This window comes from Tribolium madens, unplaced genomic scaffold (assembly GCF_015345945.1).
Source record: "Tribolium madens isolate multiple individuals breed KSU strain unplaced genomic scaffold, Tmad_KSU_1.1 Scaffold_3;HRSCAF=73;Tcas5.2_LG2, whole genome shotgun sequence".
Taxonomy (NCBI): Eukaryota; Metazoa; Arthropoda; class Insecta; order Coleoptera; family Tenebrionidae; genus Tribolium; species Tribolium madens.
In genome coordinates, this window is record NW_025401006.1 from 3985502 (window position 1) to 4008588 (window position 23087).

The 23087-nt window shown below is 36.9% G+C and overlaps 2 protein-coding genes across 3 annotated transcripts in view; both read right to left on the reverse strand.

The window, feature by feature from the left end:
* The window catches only part of LOC123007526 (Krueppel-like factor 13), a 36141-nt gene extending 35105 nt beyond the window's left edge, over positions 1 to 1036 (reverse strand). The window contains exon 1 of the mRNA XM_044402879.1: positions 358 to 1036. Within this exon, the coding sequence (XP_044258814.1) occupies positions 358 to 877 (520 nt within the window). The 5' untranslated portion in view covers positions 878 to 1036. The remainder of the gene's footprint in view (positions 1 to 357) is intronic.
* A 2865-nt stretch (positions 1037 to 3901) lies between these two features.
* Positions 3902 to 21385, reverse strand: LOC123007348 (fibrillin-2-like). Of its 2 annotated transcripts, none has more exons than XM_044402595.1 (30): positions 21331 to 21385; positions 20415 to 20568; positions 14077 to 14159; positions 13811 to 14023; positions 13668 to 13763; positions 13424 to 13618; positions 12966 to 13370; positions 12673 to 12918; positions 12362 to 12604; positions 12159 to 12308; positions 11523 to 12112; positions 11206 to 11431; positions 10855 to 11157; positions 10465 to 10806; positions 10279 to 10407; positions 9735 to 10229; positions 9496 to 9689; positions 9135 to 9447; positions 8832 to 9080; positions 8577 to 8782; positions 8275 to 8527; positions 8067 to 8225; positions 6600 to 7987; positions 6415 to 6547; positions 6117 to 6365; positions 5864 to 6067; positions 5080 to 5819; positions 4788 to 5033; positions 4547 to 4741; positions 3902 to 4497 (listed from the first exon to the last, which is right to left on the reverse strand). In XM_044402595.1, exons 2-30 carry the CDS (start codon positions 20558 to 20560, stop codon positions 4279 to 4281), a joined length of 8610 nt encoding a protein of 2869 aa, XP_044258530.1. In that variant the 5' UTR covers positions 20561 to 20568; positions 21331 to 21385; the 3' UTR covers positions 3902 to 4278. The 2 variants fall into 2 exon arrangements, with proteins under 2 accessions (XP_044258530.1, XP_044258529.1); XM_044402594.1 differs by having other exon boundaries at positions 21168 to 21375.
* Between the last annotated feature and the right edge of the window lie 1702 nt (positions 21386 to 23087).

Below are 23087 nucleotides of genomic sequence, written 5' to 3' on the forward strand. Positions count from 1 at the left end.
CACGAAACTGCTTTCAGTTTTTGCCACGGCAAATTCCAAAATCTTTAAAATCCATTTTACCTCCTAATATAGTAATAAAAAAACTCTTTCATCTCTAAATATAATTAAGTATCATTGTTACTTATTACCATCTTTTGATCTTTTTTTGTTATTCTAATCACCATATGTTCAAATGAACAAAGAATGTAATATTAGCTTGATATACGAGACTTGACATAACTAAGGGAAAAGTCCCTTAGAGATATTAAATGTGCTTTATGATCCTTGCAATTAACGAAATGCCGTTTGGCACCGATACTTTCCCCCTCCAGGTCCCTCGTGTTAGACTTGTTTTAGGTTTATAGTTTTGTGACCAACCTGTGTGTGTCCTAAGGTGAGCTTTGAGATGCGAGCTTTTGCCGTAAATCTTGTGGCAGCCATCGTAGATGCACTTGTGAGTCTTTCTCGTTTGTGAATTAAGTCTGGGCTGCGCCCTGGGGGCGGATTTCCTCGGCGGCGGCACAGCGTCGACTTTGCGACCCTCAGCAAGGGGCACTTTAACACTGGAATTGGGGCTAGAAACACCCGAACTGTCCATCAAACTGTTATATCCGTCGTCCTCGTCGATGGCCAAAGCGGGTTCGGAGTCCGACGGCACTTCCGGCACCGGCTCCTGCTTGATCCGCGTGAGATCGGTGAGGATACGGGCCACCATGTACGAAGAGGACTCCTGTGGCTCTTGCGCCGCCTCCTTGGGGTAGGAAACGGTGACCGGAGGGAGGGTCTCGACGATGACCGTCGGCGATGAGTTGAAAGAGAGGTCCAGCGGACGGTTGAGGTGGTCCTTGCTGTGCGACATCTCCACCAGACACTGGGCAGCGAAATTGACCTCATCCATGGCGCAAACACGGATCGATTAGGCTGGTCGCGAAAAGAGACCCGAAAAACTGGAAATCGGGCTCGTTAAGTGACACGGGTGGAGGAAGTGTGCATCTCTGTGGGAGGCGTGGACGACGATTTCGACTCCTGCTGAAACGAACTCTCACTACGAGAACCGATTTCGAACTGCGGCGGCTTTGCTTTGCTTTGCTATTCCGCTTTGGACTCCCCACCAAGTGGACCCCTACCACAGTGCGCCCAGCTTTTCGCTTATATTTAGGGGAGACTCACCCCCAAATCCATTCAAAACAAATAGCTCAAATTAACACCTGTGTCAAGCCGTGATTTGCCAATTTTAAAATATTCCATTAGTAATCCACTTGAATTTTTATTACTACAAAACTAGAAATTTATATCTATACCTAGAGGAAAAATTGGTGCTTTACTAAAAATCGTAAAATAAATAAAATACGTTGCAAATAATTAAGGCTAAATTGCACCAAAAGCGAACTCGACTGAGATTAAATAATTTTCTAAAAGAATGTTCTTTGACAAAAAGCAAACGCCAGCGGTAAAGAACGAGAAGATACGACAGCAATGCTACAATAAAACCCAACAAACACTTCCACAATAAGTTGAAAAATAACACTTGTGTTAGTGTAGGAATATTCAAGTAAGTTTGAATAAATAACAGATTTTGGTTTCAGCCTTAAATTAATTAGAGCTTTAGATTCTTTTGTCTTTTGCAGAGACAAAGAAAAAAAGTATTTACTAACAAAATTGTAGTTGTGAGTTTTTGCTACGGTCTATTGAATTTGGGACCCAGACAGTCAAACTAGTCATCATCAAGCAAGAACGTGAGTCGATGGTGAATATCTTTTTGGTCAACTGCATTAGCGACCACTTTCTTGTTTAAGTTTATATAAAATGTTGAGTAATTTTTTTTATTGGAATTATGTCGAATAAGATTTTAGCCGGAAACCTATTTCATATCGACCAACTAAAATATGTTGGAACTTAGATGGGGTGAAAAAGGCATTTTTCCGGTATGAGAGTAATCCGAGTCTCTAATGGCACTCACAGAAAAACTAGACCGGAACTGAACACTGAAATGGTATACTTTTTTCGAAGGAACAAAATGAAACGTAACGATGCTAGGATTTTATTTTTATACTAAGAATCAACAGGTGTAATCAGTTAAAAATTCTTTTGTTTGCACAAATGAATTTAATTTGTCGTTACCCTGTCGAGTTTATTAAAAATGAATTACACTACATTTTTTTTTGATTCACTTAGTAAATTGAAGTCACTTTTAATGAAAAGCACACAATCCTCCAGGATTATTGTTGAATTTATGTAATTCACAAATTAGACGAAGTAATAGATTCTTATATTTTATACCCCCTTCTGTTAATTCCGAATATGTTTAATGTCTCTTTTATACCTATTAAGACAACAAGAGTTTTAAACTATATAACATGTGTTGTTTTCAAAAAAATTTTCAACACTAATATTGAATCAAAAATTTTACTAAATTCAGAAATTGTTACATATAAACTTTATCACAGTAGGTAATGCCAAAATTGATAAAAGGCCAAGAAAGAGTACCTATTTTATGTACAGTGGCGGTCATTGAAAAGTAATACACGGGATTTTCACACATCCTCCCAAAATTTAAAAAAAAAGCATAATGTAATTTTTCTTTGTCGTGATTGTCAGTGTCACTGAAAACGTCACTTTTGACAAATTGTCGAATGTACAGAAATCTATTATTATTACAAGATTAAGTAAGGGACAATGTCCCTCTACGAGTCATCGCAGAAGAAATAAATGTGAACAAAATGACTGTCCTTAAAACAAAGAATAAGATTTTAGTGACATTTTAAACATGACAGTTATTGTCAATTTCAAGGGAAAATTTACAACGCCAAAATTTTTTTATTTGTCAAGTGTACCTATTACTTTTCAATGGCCGCGACTGTACCATAGGTGAACAAAAAACTGGGACAAATATTACAATCGTATAAATCAAAAAATCAGACGTTGACATCGAGTAAATTTGGCTTTTTACAAATAAGGTTATAGGAGTAAAAGTTATGACATATTGTCAAAAACATCAAGTTAATGTTCATCAGTTTTTTAATGCTGTCTACATTTACAAGTGTTTTATAAAAAAACACAATTTATCCAGCATCTCTTTAGATTCAAAAAGCTTCAACGGTCATTTTTAGAGTGCTGACAATTTTGATTTTGAGTGACATTTCAAAAGTTTGATACACAATGAACAAATTTTGAATGTTCCAGTTTTTTATGTCCACCGATGGTATAGTTATAAAACGTGATTGACGAGTTATTTTATAGAAGAATGTATATTAACGGCAATATAAGAAGTAAGCTTAAATGCACTATAGAAACTGTAGGTATATTAGTGTTGGAAAAAATAATTTTAAAATTCATTACTTCTCTTATTATTTATGTATTTTGATTATAAATAACGTTTGATCAAAGCGATTTCTCATCCAATATGTCGCTCTCATTTGGTGTTCAATCAAAACAAAACGTATGAAATTCACGAATAATCGACCTTGGGAATGACAACGCCATCGTTCGAAATTCGAAAAAACTTACAAACGATTCCTAGAAACATTAGAAATTAGTCGAAATTTCGTCCTTGATCATGAAAATAGGTCAGTCAGACAAGGTAGTCAAGTTAGTTTTTATCGGAAACGTGCGAAACCTATAACAAGGGCGTTGAAATCGGGCCACTCAAAGAAGTTCTATTAGCTGCGAGCAAAAGCGACAAGCGTTGAACTATCACCGAATAAAAATTGCAATTTCCTTAAATGTGTTATATTGTAAATAACTAGGTAAATAAGTGGAACTAGATGTTGGAATAGAGGTTTATTTGAATTATCTGTCTTTAAATATTTACGAACTCTATAGTACCCACCTATGAATTAAATATTTTTTCAGTTAAGTTTCATAATTAAGTTTATTAATTGCTCTTTTTCAATAAAATGATGCAAAATAAGAACACACGACGTTGTTACGCAAAGATATTTTATTACTGAAAAAGCAAATATATTACAAAGATCTCAATGTAAAATAATAATTTTAGGTAACTAATTAAATACTTATCTATTCACATAAATATGTTCTATTCATATAATTCTGTAATAATACTTACTGTTTATTTCATATGCTTAGAGCTAATTATAAAAAGTGTATATGTTGCAAAAGGTTTCACCGCAGAAATGAACACATTTAAAATCAATATCAACGAAAGGCAGCTAATTACACAAAAAGAACACATTGAATTTGGCAGTGTGATTTTAAATCGGGCAATGTTCGTTATCACAATTAAATGTGTCGGTAATATAAAAATTTTCCAATTTGACCTAACTGCCAGCTGAACAAATTTCATTCCGTAACAACTAATCTGACTCGAAGTGTGAGTGGCTTTTCGTAGTTGTAATCATCAACATTGTCACTTTCGACCGGCCTTCCATGTATCAACAAATCAAAAGCACCGGGATGTTTAAGTCTTCGTTTAAAGTGTAACGCCCACACTCCGTGCTTTTTAATCAATTCAAATTTACCGTTCTCATTACCTTTGACTATCATGTACTCCATTTCGCGCTAAAATTAACAATTCTTTCAAAAGTTTCGAGATAATAAAACCACTGACCTTCACAGACGGCTGGATTTTAATTATCCGTAACCTGTGCTTGGTTTGAGCTAGACTAATTTTCAACTCCAAATCCTCGCCATGGTGATGTCTCCTAAACCTCCTCGACCTCTTAAACATCTGTCTCAAAGTGTCATTTGCATGTCCCAGATTTAATCTGTAGTGTCTCGAGTTGCGTCTATGTCGTCCGTTTACCTAAATCCCCTAAATAATTCACGAAAATATTGCCACAATCACTTACTTTGCAAGAGAAACAACCTTCGGTTGTTATTAACTTATCGTTTGAAGCTGACCCGAACTCATTTATGGGATAAGTTGGCACATCTCCGATATCCTGTCCATATCCCACCGTTGCGGGCGAAATTGTAGAGAGACAATGCCCTTGCCCTATCCTCTGGTACCCTTGAGGGCACCCGCAGGAAAATCCCGCCGAGCCCACCGACGTGCACCCGAACGCACAAGGGGCTGCACTACAACCTGCACTCACCTGAAACGCCAAATCAGCCTCGTCTCCTGTCAAATTTATCCCATACCTGTATGCAAATGCTCAACTTGGCATCAAATTGATATCCATCAGGACATCCGCATCTATAACTACCCGGAGTATTGAAACAACTACCGCTAGCACCGCAAGGATTAGTTGCACACTCATTATCATCAACACACTGATTGTAATAATAATGCAAAACGTAGCCTTCAGGACATCCACATCGGTACCCCCCTATTAAATTCTGACAGCCTTCGGGACATTTACTGTCATCCAAACACTCGTCGGAATCTATACAATAAGTTCCTGTCTTGTCCAATTTGAACCTGCGAGGGCAAATGCATTTGAAACTGCCCAAAGTGTTGACGCAACGGCCGGGCTTGGGGCAAATTCCAGTGTCTTCTTTACACTCATTGATATCTTCACAGTCATCACCAATTTGATTGTAGCCTTTGGGGCAGGAACATGAGTAACTCCCTTGCGTGTTGATGCAAGTATGTTGACAGACGTGTTGACCAGTCGCACATTCATCCAAGTCGCGACATGTTAAACCATCCGCGTTTAATAAATACCCAGGGGGGCAAGAACACATGAAACTGCCTTCAGTGTTACGACAAATGTGCTGGCAAGGTGATTGCGAGTGCTCACATTCATTAACATCAACACAAAACAGACCAGAAACATCAGCTTTAAATCCTTTGTTGCAAATACATCGGTAGGAACCCATAGTATTGATGCATTGGCCATTGCGACACAAATCGGGGATTGTTTCACACTCGTTGACATCTAAATCAAAATTTGAGCGACGGGAAAAAATACGCGATTTTTACCTCTGCCATCAACTGTGAAACCGCTATCGAGGCACAATTCTTGATACTGTGGGGAATATTTTGACGGGCAAAGCTCGCAATGAGGCCCCCAGGCTTCGCCCATTGAGCAACAACAATCAGCTTTAGTTACGTGTTTGAGTTCGCGGTTGTGAGTAGTGCAACGGCCGTGGATTAGTTTCCTGAAGCAAATTCCTTGTCTCCGATCTGGAAATGTGAAAATTCTAGTTTGTCCAAGATTTGGGCAAAAACCTACCAATGCATCGTTTACGGTCGTGTGTAGGCTCATAACCTTCGTAACAATCACATCTATAAGACCCTTGGAGGTTTACACAGTTGCCATTTTGACACAATCCTGGATTAATAGCACATTCGTTGATATCCTGACAATCGTCTGTTAGACCAACTTGTGTGTAGCCGTCAGGGCAAATGCACATAAAAGAACCAATCAAATTTTTGCACTGGAATTTGCAGTTGTTGGCTGGTGTTAAACATTCATCGACATCTAAATATCAATTATGCGTTAAAAAATCAGAAATTTTGAATAAAAATACCTTGACAGTGTCGGCCATCAGGTGCGACGGCATACCCATATGGGCAAATGCACCGGAAAGATCCTGGTACATTGTGACACCTAAACGCGCATTGGTTACCCATTTCGTGACATTCGTTTACGTCCTCACAAACCTAAATCTCTTCTAGTACCAGAGATAATTCTATAAATATAAAATATACTTACTTGGAGAGGTCCAGGTGCAAAACCTTCACTACAACTACACTCAAACCCCCCAATGACGTTAGTACAAGTTCCATTGCCGCAAATATTCGGGTTTGTTATACACTCATTTTCGTCAATACATTTCCTACCCGACGAGTCCAACATATATCCCATGGGACAATCACATCGGAATGACCCATCAGTATTGACACACTCTCCCCCTTCACAAATATTCGGCATCAACTCGCATTCATTAAGATCACTCCCTGTGTCCATACGGCCTGGTCCTTCTGGACACAATTTTGAAAATTGAGGCGAACCTTCAGGAGGACACCGGTCACAATTCCTCCCCCAAGCAGCACCTTTAGAACAACAACACTCCTTTTCCGTGATTTGCATTCCTCGAGGTTCGGAGCATTGTCCCCGATTGAACGAATCATAGCATTGTTCTTGTCTAACATCGATACATTTCATGGTATTATGATCGAGGATGTACCCATCTGGACATGTACAAAACGCCCCACCGTCGGTATTTGTACAAATTCCGTTTTCACAAATACCGGGATTAACAAGACATTCGTCGATGTCTTCGCAAAGGTTTGTTACAGTGCTGAGTTCGTAACCATTGGGACAGCTGCATACAAAGGAACCCATGACGTTGGTGCATTTTCCGGGAGGACGACACGTCCCTGGAATTTCTTGACACTCGTCAATATCGCGACAATTGTGACCATCGGACGATAAAGTGTAACCAGTAGCGCATTCGCAAGTGAAGGAACCAATAGTGTTTTTACATCGGCCATTGCGGCACAAAAATGGCATCATATGACACTCATCAATATCCACACAATCATTATTGGTACTTAATTTGAATCCGGGATTGCAGTGACACTTGTATTGACCCACCATATTTACGCAAGAACCATTATTACAAATATTTGGGTGTCTAAGACACTCGTTGATGTCGACACAGCTATCCCGCGACGTTGTGAGTAAATAACCCGGCTGGCAAATACACTGAAAGCTTCCTTGAAGGTTTTTACATTCACCATTGAGACAAATGTTCGGTTTTTCAATACATTCGTTAATGTCCACACAATCCATAAATGTGGACCCGTGTTTGTAACCCTCAGGACACTTGCATTCGAAAGTCCCAGGAAGGTTGATACATTGCGCATTGCCTTCACACGGATTCCTCAAACATTCATTATCGTCGATACATTGATGAGAATTCACGTCATAGATATAGCCACGGTTGCACTGACATTCGAAACTACCGGGAGTATTCATGCATTCGCCATGCTTGCACATCGAGGGCATCAACTCGCATTCATTTATTTCAATAGTTTCGTTAGTCATGGGATTCACAATTTGCCCCGGGTGTCGTCCACAAAGCTCAAAATGTTCATCTAAAATTAAAAGTGGTGTTATCTACTTTGCAAGTTATTCTAGTGGGAAAATTGCGTTAAAACTGCAATGTGTACCTACTGGTGCCTGGCAATGGACATGGTTCGCAGGGTTGCCCCCAAGCTTGTCCCATTGAACAACAACAAACTTTCCGAGTTTGGTTTTGAGTCATCGGAGTTGAACACCTCCATCTACTATAATTCAGAAAGCAAAGGTCTTTACGCATGTCGACACACTCCCCTAAAACAAATCGTAGAAATTTCGAAAGACATAAGAAAAACAAAAATACTTCTTCCAGGTAAGGGCATGTAGCCCTCCGGACATTGACAGTAGTACTTTCCGGGCTCGTTTACACACTGTCCGATTCGACAAATCCCCGGATTTTCTGCACATTCGTCAATGTCAATACATAAGAAACCTGTATCGTCTAGACGGAAGCCTTCATTACATGAACACATGAAGCTGCCAAAAGTGTTAGTACAGTGTCCATTTTTACATATATTTTCGTGTTCTTCACATTCGTTGATATCTTCTAAAACAACCTGAACAAGAGTGATTAGTTTGTGAAAATCAAGGTTTATGTTTACGCACTGTTAGGTCATTAGGTTTGTAACCCATTCCCCCGGGACAAAGTTCTTGATATTGAAGACTGTCAAGAGGAGGACAATGTTCACATTGGGGACCCCAAGCTTTCCCAACAGAACAACAACAAGTGGCTTTAGTGACATAATCGGCAGTTGGGGCCTCACATCGGCCTTGACGATCGAGATGGAGGTAACAACGTGATGTTCTCCGGTCTACAAACATATTTTCAATTTATAATTTCAAGTTTTTGAACTGTTGTACCAATGCAAGCGTTGCCTTCGGCGACGAGTTCGTAATTCGGGGGACAAATACACCGATATCCCCCTTCTAAATTCGAGCATTTTCCATAAAGACACGATTGGGGGCTTTCACACTCGTCAATGTCCGTGCAATTTCCCCCTGATCCATCTAGTTTATATCCGTCATTACAGTCGCATCGAAACATTCCGAAAGTATTTTCGCATTTACCAAAAACGCACAAATTAGTAAACATGTTGCATTCGTTTATATCTAAAAGCGTGTAAAATAATACGATTTGCGAAAAGCCGCTTTACGTCGCGTTACCAACACATGATTGATCGCTTCTTTCGTCAGGGTGCATAAATCCCATCTCGCACTCGCATCGGAACGAGCCCGGATAGTTAAGACATTGACCGTTTTCACAAAGGTTGGGATCGTTCAAACATTCATCGATATCAACGCAACTATAGCCGTCTCCTTTAAAACCGGCATCGCATTCGCATCGGAAAGAACCATCAGTATTTATACATCGAGCATTTTGGTCACATCCGCCATTGTTTGTTAAACATTCGTTGATGTCTCTGCAGCTTATGCCGTTCCCGGTAAAACCGTCCTGACATCTGCATTGATACGATCCCTAAAAGCAACAAAATAAATTAAAGAAAATAAAACACGGGGACTGTACAGGATTGTTAATGCAGTCCGCGTTTATGTCGCAATTAAATGATCCGAGATAACACTCATCTTCGTCGGTACAAGAAGGGCCTCCCTCAGGCTTGACGGAATAACCGTCCTCGCATCTACACTGGAATGAACCAAGGGTGTTCACACACTCGCCGTTGCCACAGATATTAGGATTTTGTTTACACTCATTAATATCTACAAATATTTATTCAAATCCAACTCTCCAATAGCACTTAGTACCTAAACAAGAAGTTCCTCCAGTTCCGGGGAGCAAACCAGCAGTGCAGTGACAAATATAACTCCCTATAGTATTGGTACATTTGCCACCATTGCAAATCCTTGGATTTTCCTTACACTCGTCTATATCTGTGCAAGTTTTGCCATCCAACATCAATGAATAGCCTGATCCACAAGAACACGAATAACTCCCAGGAGTATTTAGACAAATGTCATCGCAAGGTTCATCATCACATTCATTGATATCTTCACAGTGCGATTTTAATCCGGTTTGTTGGTACCCTTCATTACACACGCATTGGTAAGTACCCATCATATTTTCACAAACACCATTCGAACAAATACCACTCGTCCTCGAACACTCGTCTATATCCTTGCAAGATTGTTTGTCAGGAGCTAACTCATGTCCTGGGGGACATTCACATTTGTACGACCCTTCAGTATTAACACAATGTCCCCCGCGACAAAGCCCCGGAATTTCCTCACACTCATTAATATCTTAAAATGGAAATTAATTGATTTGAAAACAATTTGCACGAAAAGTTACCCATGCACACTTGCATAGGTGCCATAGTTCTAAACCCGTCGTTACAATCGCAAATAAAATCACCAGGAATGTTTCTACAAACTCCGTTTCCACACACATTACTTGTGGTAATGCTGCATTCATCGATATCTACAATTTAAAAAGTCTAGAAAACTTCCTTGAGGGTTTTAAGAATTTTTTAATTACCTACACATTTAATTCGGTTGTCATCATAGTCGTAACCTTTATTGCACCTACAACTATACCCTCCGATTGTATTCTTACAACGTCCATTCTGACACATTCCTGGAAATTCAGTGCATTCGTTGATATCTTTGCGTTCGAGAAAACCTTGACCTTTGGGACACAATTCGAGGAAAGCTTGTGTCCCAGGCCTAGGGCAAGGCTCACACTTTTCGCCCCAACCTCTTCCAATAGACGAGCAACAACATAAGTTTTTGTGGAAGAGACCCTCGATCGGATGAGTGCATTTTCCATGTTTGTACCGAGTGAAACACTGTTCTTGTCTTATATCCAAACAATACGTACCTAATAATAGTAATAAAAAAGGGAAAAGTTATATTTTTAGACACATACGAGTTTCATCAAGTGTAAGTCCTGGCGGGCAAGTGCAAGTAAAACTTCCGTCAGTGTTAACACAAGTTCCCCCGCGACAAATATCGGGATGTAAATCGCACTCGTTAATATCAGCGCATGTTTTACCGTCAACTTTGGCATAACCTTTAGGACAATCACATTCGTTTCGATTGCATCGCTCACAAGGGGAACCCCAAGCGACTCCAATGGAGCAGCAACACTCAGAACGACGGCTTAATTGAGGAAGATTATTTTCGCAACGGCCGTGATTGAGTTTGGTCCAACACGAACCTTTGCGGTTGTCTGAAATTGATTGTTACAACACTGTAAAATAATAACCGGCACAAGTACCAATGCAAATTCGTCCAGTGTTGTCCAAAATTGAACCAGGGTCACACTCGCATTTGTAAGAACCGAAAGTGTTAACACATTCTCCGTTAAAACAAGCTTCGGGGCCTAAATCTCGACATTCATCAACGTCTTCACAGACGTAAGTACTGGGATTTAGTTGAGTACCAGTCGGACATACGCATTGAAAACTACCAGGAGTATTGCGACATTGGCCACCGCTGCATACCTACATAAATGATCTAACTATTCAGAACACTTCTAATTTTTTTTTAATCGATAATGCCTTTTGGAAGAAAAAAATACTATGCAAAACTTACCAGTTGTTCGACTTCGCATTCGTTAATATCGGTACAAATTTTCCCCGTCTCGTCCACCTCAAATCCAGGGTTACAAATACATCTATATGTTCCAATCAAATTTTCGCAAGCACCATTTTGGCAAATGTTGGGATTTTGGGCACATTCGTTAATATCGTTGCCGTCAAAAGTCGACCCAATCCCGTGAGGACACAACTGGTCAAAATCGGTAGTACCAGGCATGGGACAAGGTTGACAATTGGTCCCCCAACCCATCGGTTTGCCCGAAATAATGGTGCAACAGCAACAACTCGATCGCGTCACTGCTGTAGTCGATGGATTGAAACACAATCCATCTCTGTACTCTTGGTAACACAAGTCGCGTCGAGTGTCAAGACAGGAACGTCCATCAGGCCCTAAACTAAATCCAGGATGACACTCACATCGAAAACTTCCAGGAGTGTTATAGCACGTTCCATATTGACAAGGATTTGTTATACACTCGTCGATATCGATACAGTGTTTACCATCGGGGCCTAAACGATATCCTGAGTCGCAGACGCAATGGAAGGAACCTTCCATGTTGACACACCGGCCATGGTCGCACATTCCTACAGTATACCAATGGTAAAAAAAAGAGACAAAAAATGGAAGTACCTGTGTTAGCACACTCGTCTAAGTCGCTACAAAAAGTCTTGTCGCTTGATTCAACAAAGCCGGGCAAGCAAGTGCAAGTGTATGAACCGGGGATGTTGTTGCAACGGCCGTTGAGGCAAATTCGCGGGTTTTCATAACATTCGTCGATGTCTAAAATGTTTGAAATTTTTCTTATTTTCTTTTTAAATTCAAATAGACTTTACCAATGCAAGCAAACCCAGTCGGTGATAACTTAAACCCACTCTTACACTGACATTTGAAACTACCATCCATATTAATACAAATTCCATTGGTACACATGCCAATTTCGGCACACTCGTCGTGGTCGGTACAAATCCTTCCATCAGGAGAAACATCAAAACCAGGAGGGCAAACACAGGTGAAACTCCCAGGAGTATTAGTGCACCTCCCATTCTGACATTTCCCTTCCCTACACTCGTCGATATCTACAATTAGTCGAAATTATTATTAGTAAAGTAAAAACTCGTTTTGAGATATTTTAATTAGCACTAGCCTTCACACACTTGCATATGTCCTTTATTCCGATATCCCGGCTTGCAGTGACATTCGTATCCCTCAGGAGTGTCAACACATTGTCCCTCTCCACAAATATTAGGTCTTAAAATACACTCATTGATGGGAATAATCTCAATTATCGGTTTTTTGGCATCAGGACCTGTCCCTTTTTCCTTAATGGGTGAAACAGGTTCTGTACCTTTACCCGGATGGGTTGGCCCATAACAAAGTTTTCGATGTTCGTCTAAAACACTAACATGTTTTTTGGGTTAAAATCAATTAAAAAGAAACCTTCTCCGTATTTAGGACATCGCGAGCAATCGTCACCCCAACCTTCACCCATGTTGACACCACAACAACAATCTTTTTTTGATAGTCGCATTGGTAAACTATTTCGACAGTAACCTTGAGGCGACCGATTTGTATAACACAACCCTTGTCTACCATCAATACAGAATTTTTTATCCTGGCTTTGAATAAATCCAGGATTGCATAAACAAAAGTAGGAGCCGTCTGTGTTAACACATCTGCCGTCCAGGCAAATATTCTCTTCCTCGCATTCATTTCTATCGTCGCATTTATTCGTGTTAGGATTCCTTGATTGTCCTTCAGGACATTCACACGTGAAAGAACCCACAGAATTGACACAATGCCCACCTGTGCATAAATGAGGTATAGCCTCACATTCGTTAATATCTGGAATTAAGAAACATAGAAATTGTCCGTTTTGTGTGATTGATGGTTCCCACCAACACATTCTCCCGTTTTTTGGTTCTTTAAAAATCCGATTTCACACTCAAGACGCGAAGGACAATGCTCGCAAGGGTGTCCCCAAGCTTTACCAACAGTAGCACAACAAAGAGTTTTCGTACAGACAACACCTTCGAGCTGGTTAACACACAAAGCTCCCCGAGCGCCAGTATAACAAGGACCAGTCCTGTAATCTAAAATTATGTTTTATTTATCAAAAAGATTTGCAAGAAATGCATTTACCTGTTTCACAGTGATTTCCTGTGAAACCGTAAATGCAAGCACACCGGTCAGGTCCGATGCATCTACCACCGTTTCTGCAGTGCTCCAAGCAAATAGCTAAAAGAAAAGTGTATTTTTTGGAAAGAGAAATTGTGGGGGTTTACGTTCTGTGCAAAATTCGCCCGAGTATCCGGGGGCACAGACGCATCTTCCGTCAGTGCAAGTGCCTCCATTCATGCAAATTGCACGACAAGGTTTACCATCAGAGGTTTGACGGCCTAAACCTTGAGTGCACGAAGTGCCCTTGTGCCCATTTTCGCACAGACACATATTGGGTTGGATGCACCTTCCAGCCCCACATGATCTAGAACAAACGGCTGAAAAATAATTCGTAAAGGTTCCGACTTTTCTATGAAGTTGTGAAACTCACGGATTATGCAAAGTCCCAAAGTGTTATGTGTCGTCCAGCCTGGACAACAATAGGTGCTGTATCTGGATCTGCATATGTTGGGCCTGCATAAAAATTGTAAAGTCTTACACCTGTGTTTTATCATATGTTGAAGTGTTTTGAAATCGTTAATCTCACATCAACGCATAAAAAAGCTTTCAGATTTCAGATATATCAGATAGTGAAGTGGTATGTAATTATACAGATTGATCGGGATTGTTAGTGTTCACTATGAATGGTGATGTCTTAGAGTAAAAGAAAATAAGCTCATAAAAATTCCACAAATGGAAATTGGACAACAAACAAGATTTGAGTTGTTTATTTTTTTCGACGGGTTGTTAACGAACCCATAGTTTTCGTGTCGTACAACTATGTTATTAGTCGAGCCGAATTAAACAAGTTATATTTTCATAAATGAATCAGAATCAGATTTTTTGTAATGAGCTCAAAAACACTCGACACTTTACTTAGGAAAATAATTAAGCCCCGGCGCATTTTCATCCCGAAATCATAATTCGTTGGTGTTAACATTTTGATTAATCATATTCGGACCCTGCTGCGTTCACTTTAGTTCACGCAGTTTCCTCCAGATTAAAATCATTAATTTTTGAAATATGAAGCAAGTGGGTATTATATCGTCCCTTGTAATTTTTATTCTCGATTACAATCAATAAAAATAAAGGAGTTCTATATACATTATACCTCCGACATCACCTTATTGTTTCGTAAAGGTTCAAAGAAAACGTCAGAAGTTGTCTCGAGAACAATTTATTTTGTACTTCTAACATGCTGTTTCTTTACTGCGGTACATAAGCATATTGTTCATATTGATTTAAGAAGCTTAGAGATTGTTAAAAATGTGTGGCACAGACGAAAGTCTGTGTTATTGCGATGTGAAGAGGCGTCTTGAAATTGCGCTCAGATCAGATTGTTGATGATGTCTGTAAAATCAACAGTATTGGATAATGAGAGTTCATTAAGTCGAAATGTTAAAATAAACAAATCAAAGAGCGAGGAGTTGTCGGTAACATGAGGAGAGATACTTTTTTTTTAAACTATATATCGATTCGCGTTGTAAACGAAGACGAGATAAGAAACTCCCAAAAGCAGTAGATATAAATAATTGTTACTCAATTTAACAAACAATTTTCACGTAATATTTGTTGTTGAACACGAAAATTGATAAAGAAAGCATAGAAATATAGGTCGCAGTGAAGCGAGTAAACAATTTCTGATTCTGAATAAATTCGTGAGAAAACAAAGCTTTTGAATAAATTAAAAATGGTTCTACAAGTTCTTCCCAATTAAAATATTTGAATGATATTACAAAAAAGACAGGTACCCCGTTTTAGAGCAAGCAAATCAGTGATCATGGGTAATTTATGGAAACACAAATATTCCCAGTGACACAATTAATTTTAGTTTATGGCGTCCATAAATATGTTTGATGTCTTATCGAACCACCATATTAAAATTTAAACTCATTATTATAAATCCATTACGTCTCATTAAAAAAGCGAGGGTTAAACTAATCAAATCAATTTTATTTCAAACTAGCTTATTACAAAGTAATTACCTTAAGTTGTCCTAACGACCGATTCGTGAGTTGTGGATTTCGTTACGTTTTTATCTCTTTATTTCGATAAGCCTAATTGAGGATTAAAGGGAGTCGGCTAAAGTAACAATAGGGGAAGAACAGTTTAACATAAAACTCGTCAAATCCTCTCACAAATTCCGTTAATTTGTGTTTGAGAAGAATTCAATAAACAATTAAATGCTCCAATAAAGCGTTCAAGTGACTATTATTACTTTTCATAGGAAAGTGTTAATATCATGGGTTGAAAATTATAGGTCATTGTGGTTATTGTAATTTTATATCAACAAGGAAGTACGTCTTTGTTTATTACAACATTTGTGGTTGAGAACTTCATAGTTTAGCAGGTTCGGATTTGAGTCAGTTTTGAGACAGCTGTATTGTCGCAAGCAAACCTTGAGTCGTCTCTTATTTGTAGTAATCCCATTGATTACCCTATTAAGTCAAACAAGAAAGTGCAGGCTAATTATAGAGTATTAGACGTTTAGAGAACTGCAATATGTGGGTGCATTTGTCCTAGAAATGGTTTAAGGCAATAATTTTCTCAAATAATGTTTTTATTAAATAAGGTCACGTATTATGCAAGGAAATGAGTTGAAATCGTGGTTTATGACTGGAGATGATCGCAACATACCGCCAAATTAAACTAATGATTCTTGAATTCGGGTAATATAACCCCCACGTCCGCCAACTGACAAAACCAACTAAAGTTAGGTATCGAAAAAGTGTGATTGACGGAATTAATTGAGATAAGGATGTATGACAGTTGAGAGATCAATGTAAATGAGAAACGGAGCCAGATCACATTCTTAACCCTTGCCGAAGAAACGCAAACCGACTCAGTTCATGTGTCGACTTATGATAATCACTGCGGTGTCTTTGACTGGAGTGGCGCTATAAAATTTACATAAATTATCAGAGAAGTAAAACTTGCTACTAGACTTAATTTGTTTTGGTACTTCTTCAAAAGAGTCCCTCTTTAGTGACAAATTTCAAGAACATACTGTAACCCATTTTACTACAATTTCCTGCTAGTACTTCTCACACTCTTGTTATCTTTAGATACATATGGTATAAAATTGTTTCAAGTGCGTGAACTACGCCTTCGATAAACTTGCCATTTTTTCCCCAAAAAAAGTTATCATTATCATAGACCACACAAATTCCCCTAAACGGACTAATTTATAGAAACAATAAACTTTATCATACAAATAATACACTCTGCTTTTAAAGTACCGTAATATCAGCTTCGATCGGAATGCCTTCTTCTCAGCGGTGGTCTGTTACTTAGTATTATGGATTATTATTACTTCAATTACGACAAGACAGAGTTATGTTTTATTAAAAAACACTATGTTTTGAGTAAAAGTTACATTAGCAAGAATTGGGAATAACTAATCATTTATAATTAAGCTTCTGGTTGCTGCTTAGCTAATTTGATCAAAAGCCTAAAGTGCAGGATTTGGAACTGGAACTCTAGGAAGTCTAGGCCCTAAAATTGAACAAACAAAATATATTTTTAGCCTCCATTGTTTTTTGTTTACTCGGTATATTATTTGTAAATTTGTTAATATCCATACAAAAGGTTAATAAACCCCTGATATAGTGCTAACTGCTATAAATTAGATTCTCAAATGCTCGTCAATGCTAGATGTAAATTGATTTGTTCAAATGCCAGTTTTCTTTTGACAAATCATTAACATCTTCCATAAATTTTGATAAGAAAAATAAACTTGTGTAAAAGAAGCAGACAATTAATCTGACACAAATCGGATCGCAGTTATAATCTTGACAACTTGTGTGAGAAGTTGATAACAGGAGTTAATTCTCCTTTTTCCTAGTTATTGTTCTCAGATTAGTTAAACAGTCGTTTTGGCCATCAAGTGTGACTTAAAATAATGCCAGCTTATAGGATCAAAGCTAGCGGCTGGTGTAAAATAGGGTTGTAAACGATAAGCCAAGAAAAAGATTTATCGAGTGCATTGCTAATATAATGGCGATAGTATTTCTTATCAGAAGGGACCGTTTAATCTTAATTTAAATTCCTTTCCAGCGAATTTTCATTTTTCAATTACTGGCCAAGTTAAGAGTATAGTAGAAATTTAACACCTGTTTTTAGTAAAGCTTCTTATCGTCAATTTCCAATTAGACTTATGGCCGTTTTGATTTTTACGGTTTCTAATTAAAGGCGGAACAATCTGTTGAGGTAATATCGGCTATTAAAAGACCACAAATTCATTTTTATTGAATAAGTGTTAATGTACACAATGAGCAAATTAAACGCTACCTTTCGCTTGAAAATATATATAATAAATCTGATGTTTAAACGCATTCTAATAAATCTAGTTAAGATTTATTACGACACATGCTTCACACTTTTATTACTTTATTAATTTCATTACTGCATCTGTTTAGTAGTATGGTAGAGATGATTAATTCGTGTAATCCATCTTTATATGCATGGATGTAATCCAGATGAACAATTAATCTGTTGGACATATCGCAGAAATAATAAACTTTCAGAAATATTAAGGTGAGAAAAACAAACAAAACATCAAGCCGGACGTTCAGTATAAAAAGCCCACAACCTGTTTACCAAAGTCAGAAATTTTTATCATGACGTCCCTACATCACATTTACAACTCGGACTATTCATAATCCGACAAAAAGTCTCCGAGGTGCGAATACAAATGATAACGACGTAAATGCACCTCATTATATAATCGTAAATCGGCATTCGCATGCTTTGTATTCACTAGAAGTAAATGCAGCTACTTGACTTTGTGGCTAGTACGTAATTTGTATACTATAATAAATTGCCTATTAGGTCTTACTTGAATTACTTCACTGTTCAACTATGTACGCTGAAAAATAACTATGTAAATAGGCTTGTTTCGCATTCGATTTCTTCTGACAGGCACATCCTTTTATTTATTGAAACATTATAAAATATTTCTAATCAATACAGATTTGTTTACTTATTTTATGTCGGATTAGCATAAGAAGGTGTTACCTACCAATTAAATCACGCTTAAACACACTTTTACAGCTGCCGGTGCTTAATGCATATTTACGAGCCATCAAATATGTAATTAAAAACACCACCTAGAACCGCATTTATGTAGACACGGGTTAATCAGTTTATTTTTTCTACTACATTAATATTAACCAAAACAAACATTAATCAGATCTAAGTCAATGAAAATTGGATATTGCATGGATAATTCGCAAATATGAGGAAACAGAATTATCTCTTTGATAAATTCATTCTTGGATTGATGTCAGTGTCAACGTACTCTGATTAAAAATAAGTAGTATCTAAAACTAAGGTCGAATTAAATTTGGAACACATAATTAGATAAGTTTTGAACCGGACGTTCCCATTTCGTGGCAAAATCACTGGAAATTTGAAAAAGGAAAAAATTAAACGCTAAGTTATTAAATTTAATGCTAAGTAAAAATACTGAACGCTAAATAAGAATACTAAGAAAGTAAAAATTAAAAATACTATGCGCTAAGTAAAAATACTGAACGACAAGTAAAGATAATAAAGTTTTATTATAAAAACTGTTACTAAACAAAAACAAAAGTACATTTCCAAAAAAAAAAAAATTTGCCATTTCTGGAGAACGGTAAAAACAGGCATAAACAATCCTTTAACCTAGAATATGATGTGTTTTTATTGCAGTAACAATATAAAAATGTATACCTTCCAATTGTTGCAGGTAGGTAGTTGTTTAGTAAAAATGTCTTCTACTTTTTTTAAAAATAGCAAATCTTATTTGAATACTTAGCATTCCTACTTAGCATTGAGATTATTTTACTTAGCAAATCAATATTATTGACTTAGCACTTTATTTGAAAATTTTGAAAATGTGCGTCGTTCATCCGGAAATCATTTGCCATGGCAATTGTCCTTGTTAAGAAAGAGGCTTATCATCAAAAGTTAACTATGAAAAAAATATGCAACCTTGACTGTGAGCGCCTACACCACACGCTTTTTCTGTTCCGGTTACGCACTTTACATGTGTAGCAAGTATGGTAATCTATCGTTGGCAGTAAAAACATTGTAAAGACGTTTTAAATTCCAATCCATAATCTATTGAATTTATTTACACCGACGTTTATAGTGTACCTGGTATTCTTGCAACATTTCACTTTTATGAATATTCATTTCGAAAATTGATGAGCGTTTCGTGTGTGCGAATCTACTAGAATCATTGTGGTGGAAAATGGGTGTCGGAACCACCGATTGGTTCCAACAGGAAACGCAAACACTCTTTTGCAACATGAATGCATCAAGTGTTAACACAACTTGTTCAATCTAAATGCCATCATTTAATGACACTCCCTTCTTAATGACAGGACATGACAGAAGTGCACGTGGCGGGTACGCCCATACAATACACAAAAACTAGTTTTTTCGCAAACGTATTGAAAAATTTCTGTAAATTTAATAATCACATCGAGTGTTACAATGTTTCGAAATTCAATTAACCCAAGGGTCAGACAACATGTGCTAATATACCTGTTCTTCATATGTACAATTATCATTATCATCGCTTTGATGTCACACTTGAATTCTTGATTATGTTAGACAATATTATTCAAAGAACGATGACGGCGCTTACAAGTCGCGCCTCATTTGCATCATTTTTATAGGCTTATTTAATACTTTTCAACACCGTTTGATAAGTTAACAAAAGTTTGTCTTTAGCTTACTTACCCTCCTGGTGTCAAAGGTTGAGGGGAATTTTCTGAATCGGGTGGATAATTCCTGCTATGCCTATTAGACTCTGCATTACCTAATGAAAGTATCCACAAGAATAAAATACAGTTGATTATTCTAATTTCCGATTTTCTAAGTAGCATGTTATAGCCTGGAAATAAAATAACAGGTCAGTCAATTTATGAAATAACTCAAAAAAAGATTTTTTTATCCTATATCGAAGAACCAAGTGTTCTAATTGGATAAGTATCGGGGCTAATTTAATGCGTTAACAACAATACAAAAGCCATGGGTCAACTATTTGTAATTGATCTGTAGTTCACAATCTAGATTAGAAAACTGATTTTTTCCTAAACTGAAAAATTTCATTTAGTAAAACTATTTAATAAAAGCGTATTTGTTGGAAAAGTTAAATCGCGCATCAGTCTTCATTATTTACAACACAAAACTGAAAGTTATTTTTGGTTGCAGTCGTACAACTTTCGGCTTCTGAAAGCTCTAATTTAAAAAGTGACAGTTATAATTATTACACCACGGAAAAATGATGTGTTAATGAAAACATTTAATTAAAAATGAGCTCTGCAGTGTATCGTCAAAAGGAAACTCAAGATAAATGGATCTGCACAAATGCGGAAGTTGATAACAATGATCCAGTAAAGTGACTTGGAGTGACATCAGTTCTTAATTCAATGAAAATTTAATTTTGCAAACTGGTCAACTAATTTTTTTGGTATGAATCGTACCACTTACAAATAGTCACTAATCCGTTTGATAGCAGGATAGATCATCAAAGATTACACTTCATGTCCTCACAAATTGAATCTCTAAAGACGTCCGCGTGGGAGTGTGTAAAAACGTGATAAAAGTTCAAAGACAGCACTGACAAGAATCACACGATGATGTTAACACTTACAGCGCTAAGATGCGACTGTGGTACAGCAGCTGGGACTATTGGCTTTAGAGCTTTTCTGATACTGTTGCTGATGTTCATTCACTTAATCACACATGTAGATGCGCGCATGTTATGAAGACTTAAGTATGTTTCTGTGGGTGTTCTTACTTAGATGCGGTTTACTACAAGAAATTGAGACCTTCTTCACCGGTCAAAATTTTTGATGTGGCTCCGAGTAATAACTTTTGTCGTAAAATAAGTTCAACATATTGGAACAATTATGGAAATTTTAATTAGATTTTTTAGCAAATATTTGCATGAACATTATTAGCATATTGCAAATAAGCAAGTCGGTTCAATTTTCTCCTACATTTTTAGTAATAAAAATATTCGGAGGAAGTAAGGATAATCATCTCATATTTATGCTTTAAATCCTGTTATATTAAAAAAAATCGTAAAATGTAGTAATCGAATGACATGTGTGAATTTTAGATCAAGTGTTTTTGAAAGGGAATTGAAAGTTCATCTGGTCATATTACTGGCGTCTAAGAGATTTACACAGTATGAATTATGGGCAATGTATAATCATTTATTATTATGACTACTTAAGTGTTTAGCGTACTGAAGATGATGGAGCAAATTAACTCAAACAGATTTGTCACATATTTTTTACGTAAATCCGTTTCTGTCTAGAAATTAATACGCAGAATAATATTTAAGTATAAAATAACCGGTAAAAATCCTAATTGTATTATTGGTTGTCTATATTAAAATAAAAATTGTACTGATAAGGTTTCTTAAATTAAAACACCATTTTTTTTCATTCAAGTTTTATTTCACACTACTTGTAAATTTTCTTAAAGTTTGGCGCAGACCTTACGTCAGCCAGACATAATAGCAATTACATAATGTATAAGTGAACGCATAAATTCTTGGCGGAGACAAATCGCTTATAATAGGTAAAATTACTCTTCAGAGGTGGAGATTGCCTTGAAAAACTCTGATACTATCCAAATAAAGTGAATAAATATCTACATTTATAAGAATCTGTCAGCAAAATGGTTAAAATATACCGATGTTTATCTACAACCTTAGTTGTTTAACTACTTAAACACACCTACACACCTTTTAAAATACCGACAACGTAAGACGTATTTAACAAAATTTTATTCTGACTTCAAGACAATAACAAAAAGTTTTCTTATTAATTATTCTTCGCTTTTATATTTTTAGTTTGAACAGTCTCAAAAGATTTTTTTCCTTTCTAATTATAATCCTGAAAACTGAGAAGAAATTTAAGCTGAACCAACTTCAGACAATAATTGGGTAAAATAATTTTATTCCAAAACGCAAAATAAAATAGGTCATTCTAACTGTATAAAAATTTAAATACCTACAATAAGAATGCAAAATATTGACATGAAAAACAGAAAACAATTTTTGAACCCAAATCCAATAATTAACGTATTAATTAATTATTTTGTAATATTTATTTTTGTAAAAATTGCTTCTTTCTTAGCAAACACTTTTTTTATATATGCAAGCCAAATTAATATTTAATTTGGTTATTATAAGTGATTCTTGAGTATTTATATTTTTAGTTTTCAGGGGACCAAACACAATTACCATATTTGAAATTATACAAAAAGACTTTTTAACTTGAGACACTTTGTTATCACTGCAAATAAAAATCTCGAAAACGGCACATTTAAGTCTGTTCTTAAATCGGGACAAATCAGGGCCTAAATATAAAACTGGACAAGACAAAAAAAATGTAA

Bases quoted from the DNA above. Each gene is read 5' to 3' on its own strand.
- LOC123007348 (XM_044402595.1), bottom strand. From the start codon at position 20,560: ATGCTACTTAGAAAATCGGAAATTAGAATAATCAACTGTATTTTATTC. The intron at 14,024-14,076 runs GTGAGTTTCACA...ATTATTTTTCAG, and splicing joins TTTGGGACTTTGCATAATCC to CCGTTTGTTCTAGATCATGT. The intron at 11,432-11,522 runs GTAAGTTTTGCA...TCATTTATGTAG, and splicing joins AATGCGAAGTCGAACAACTG to GTATGCAGCGGTGGCCAATG.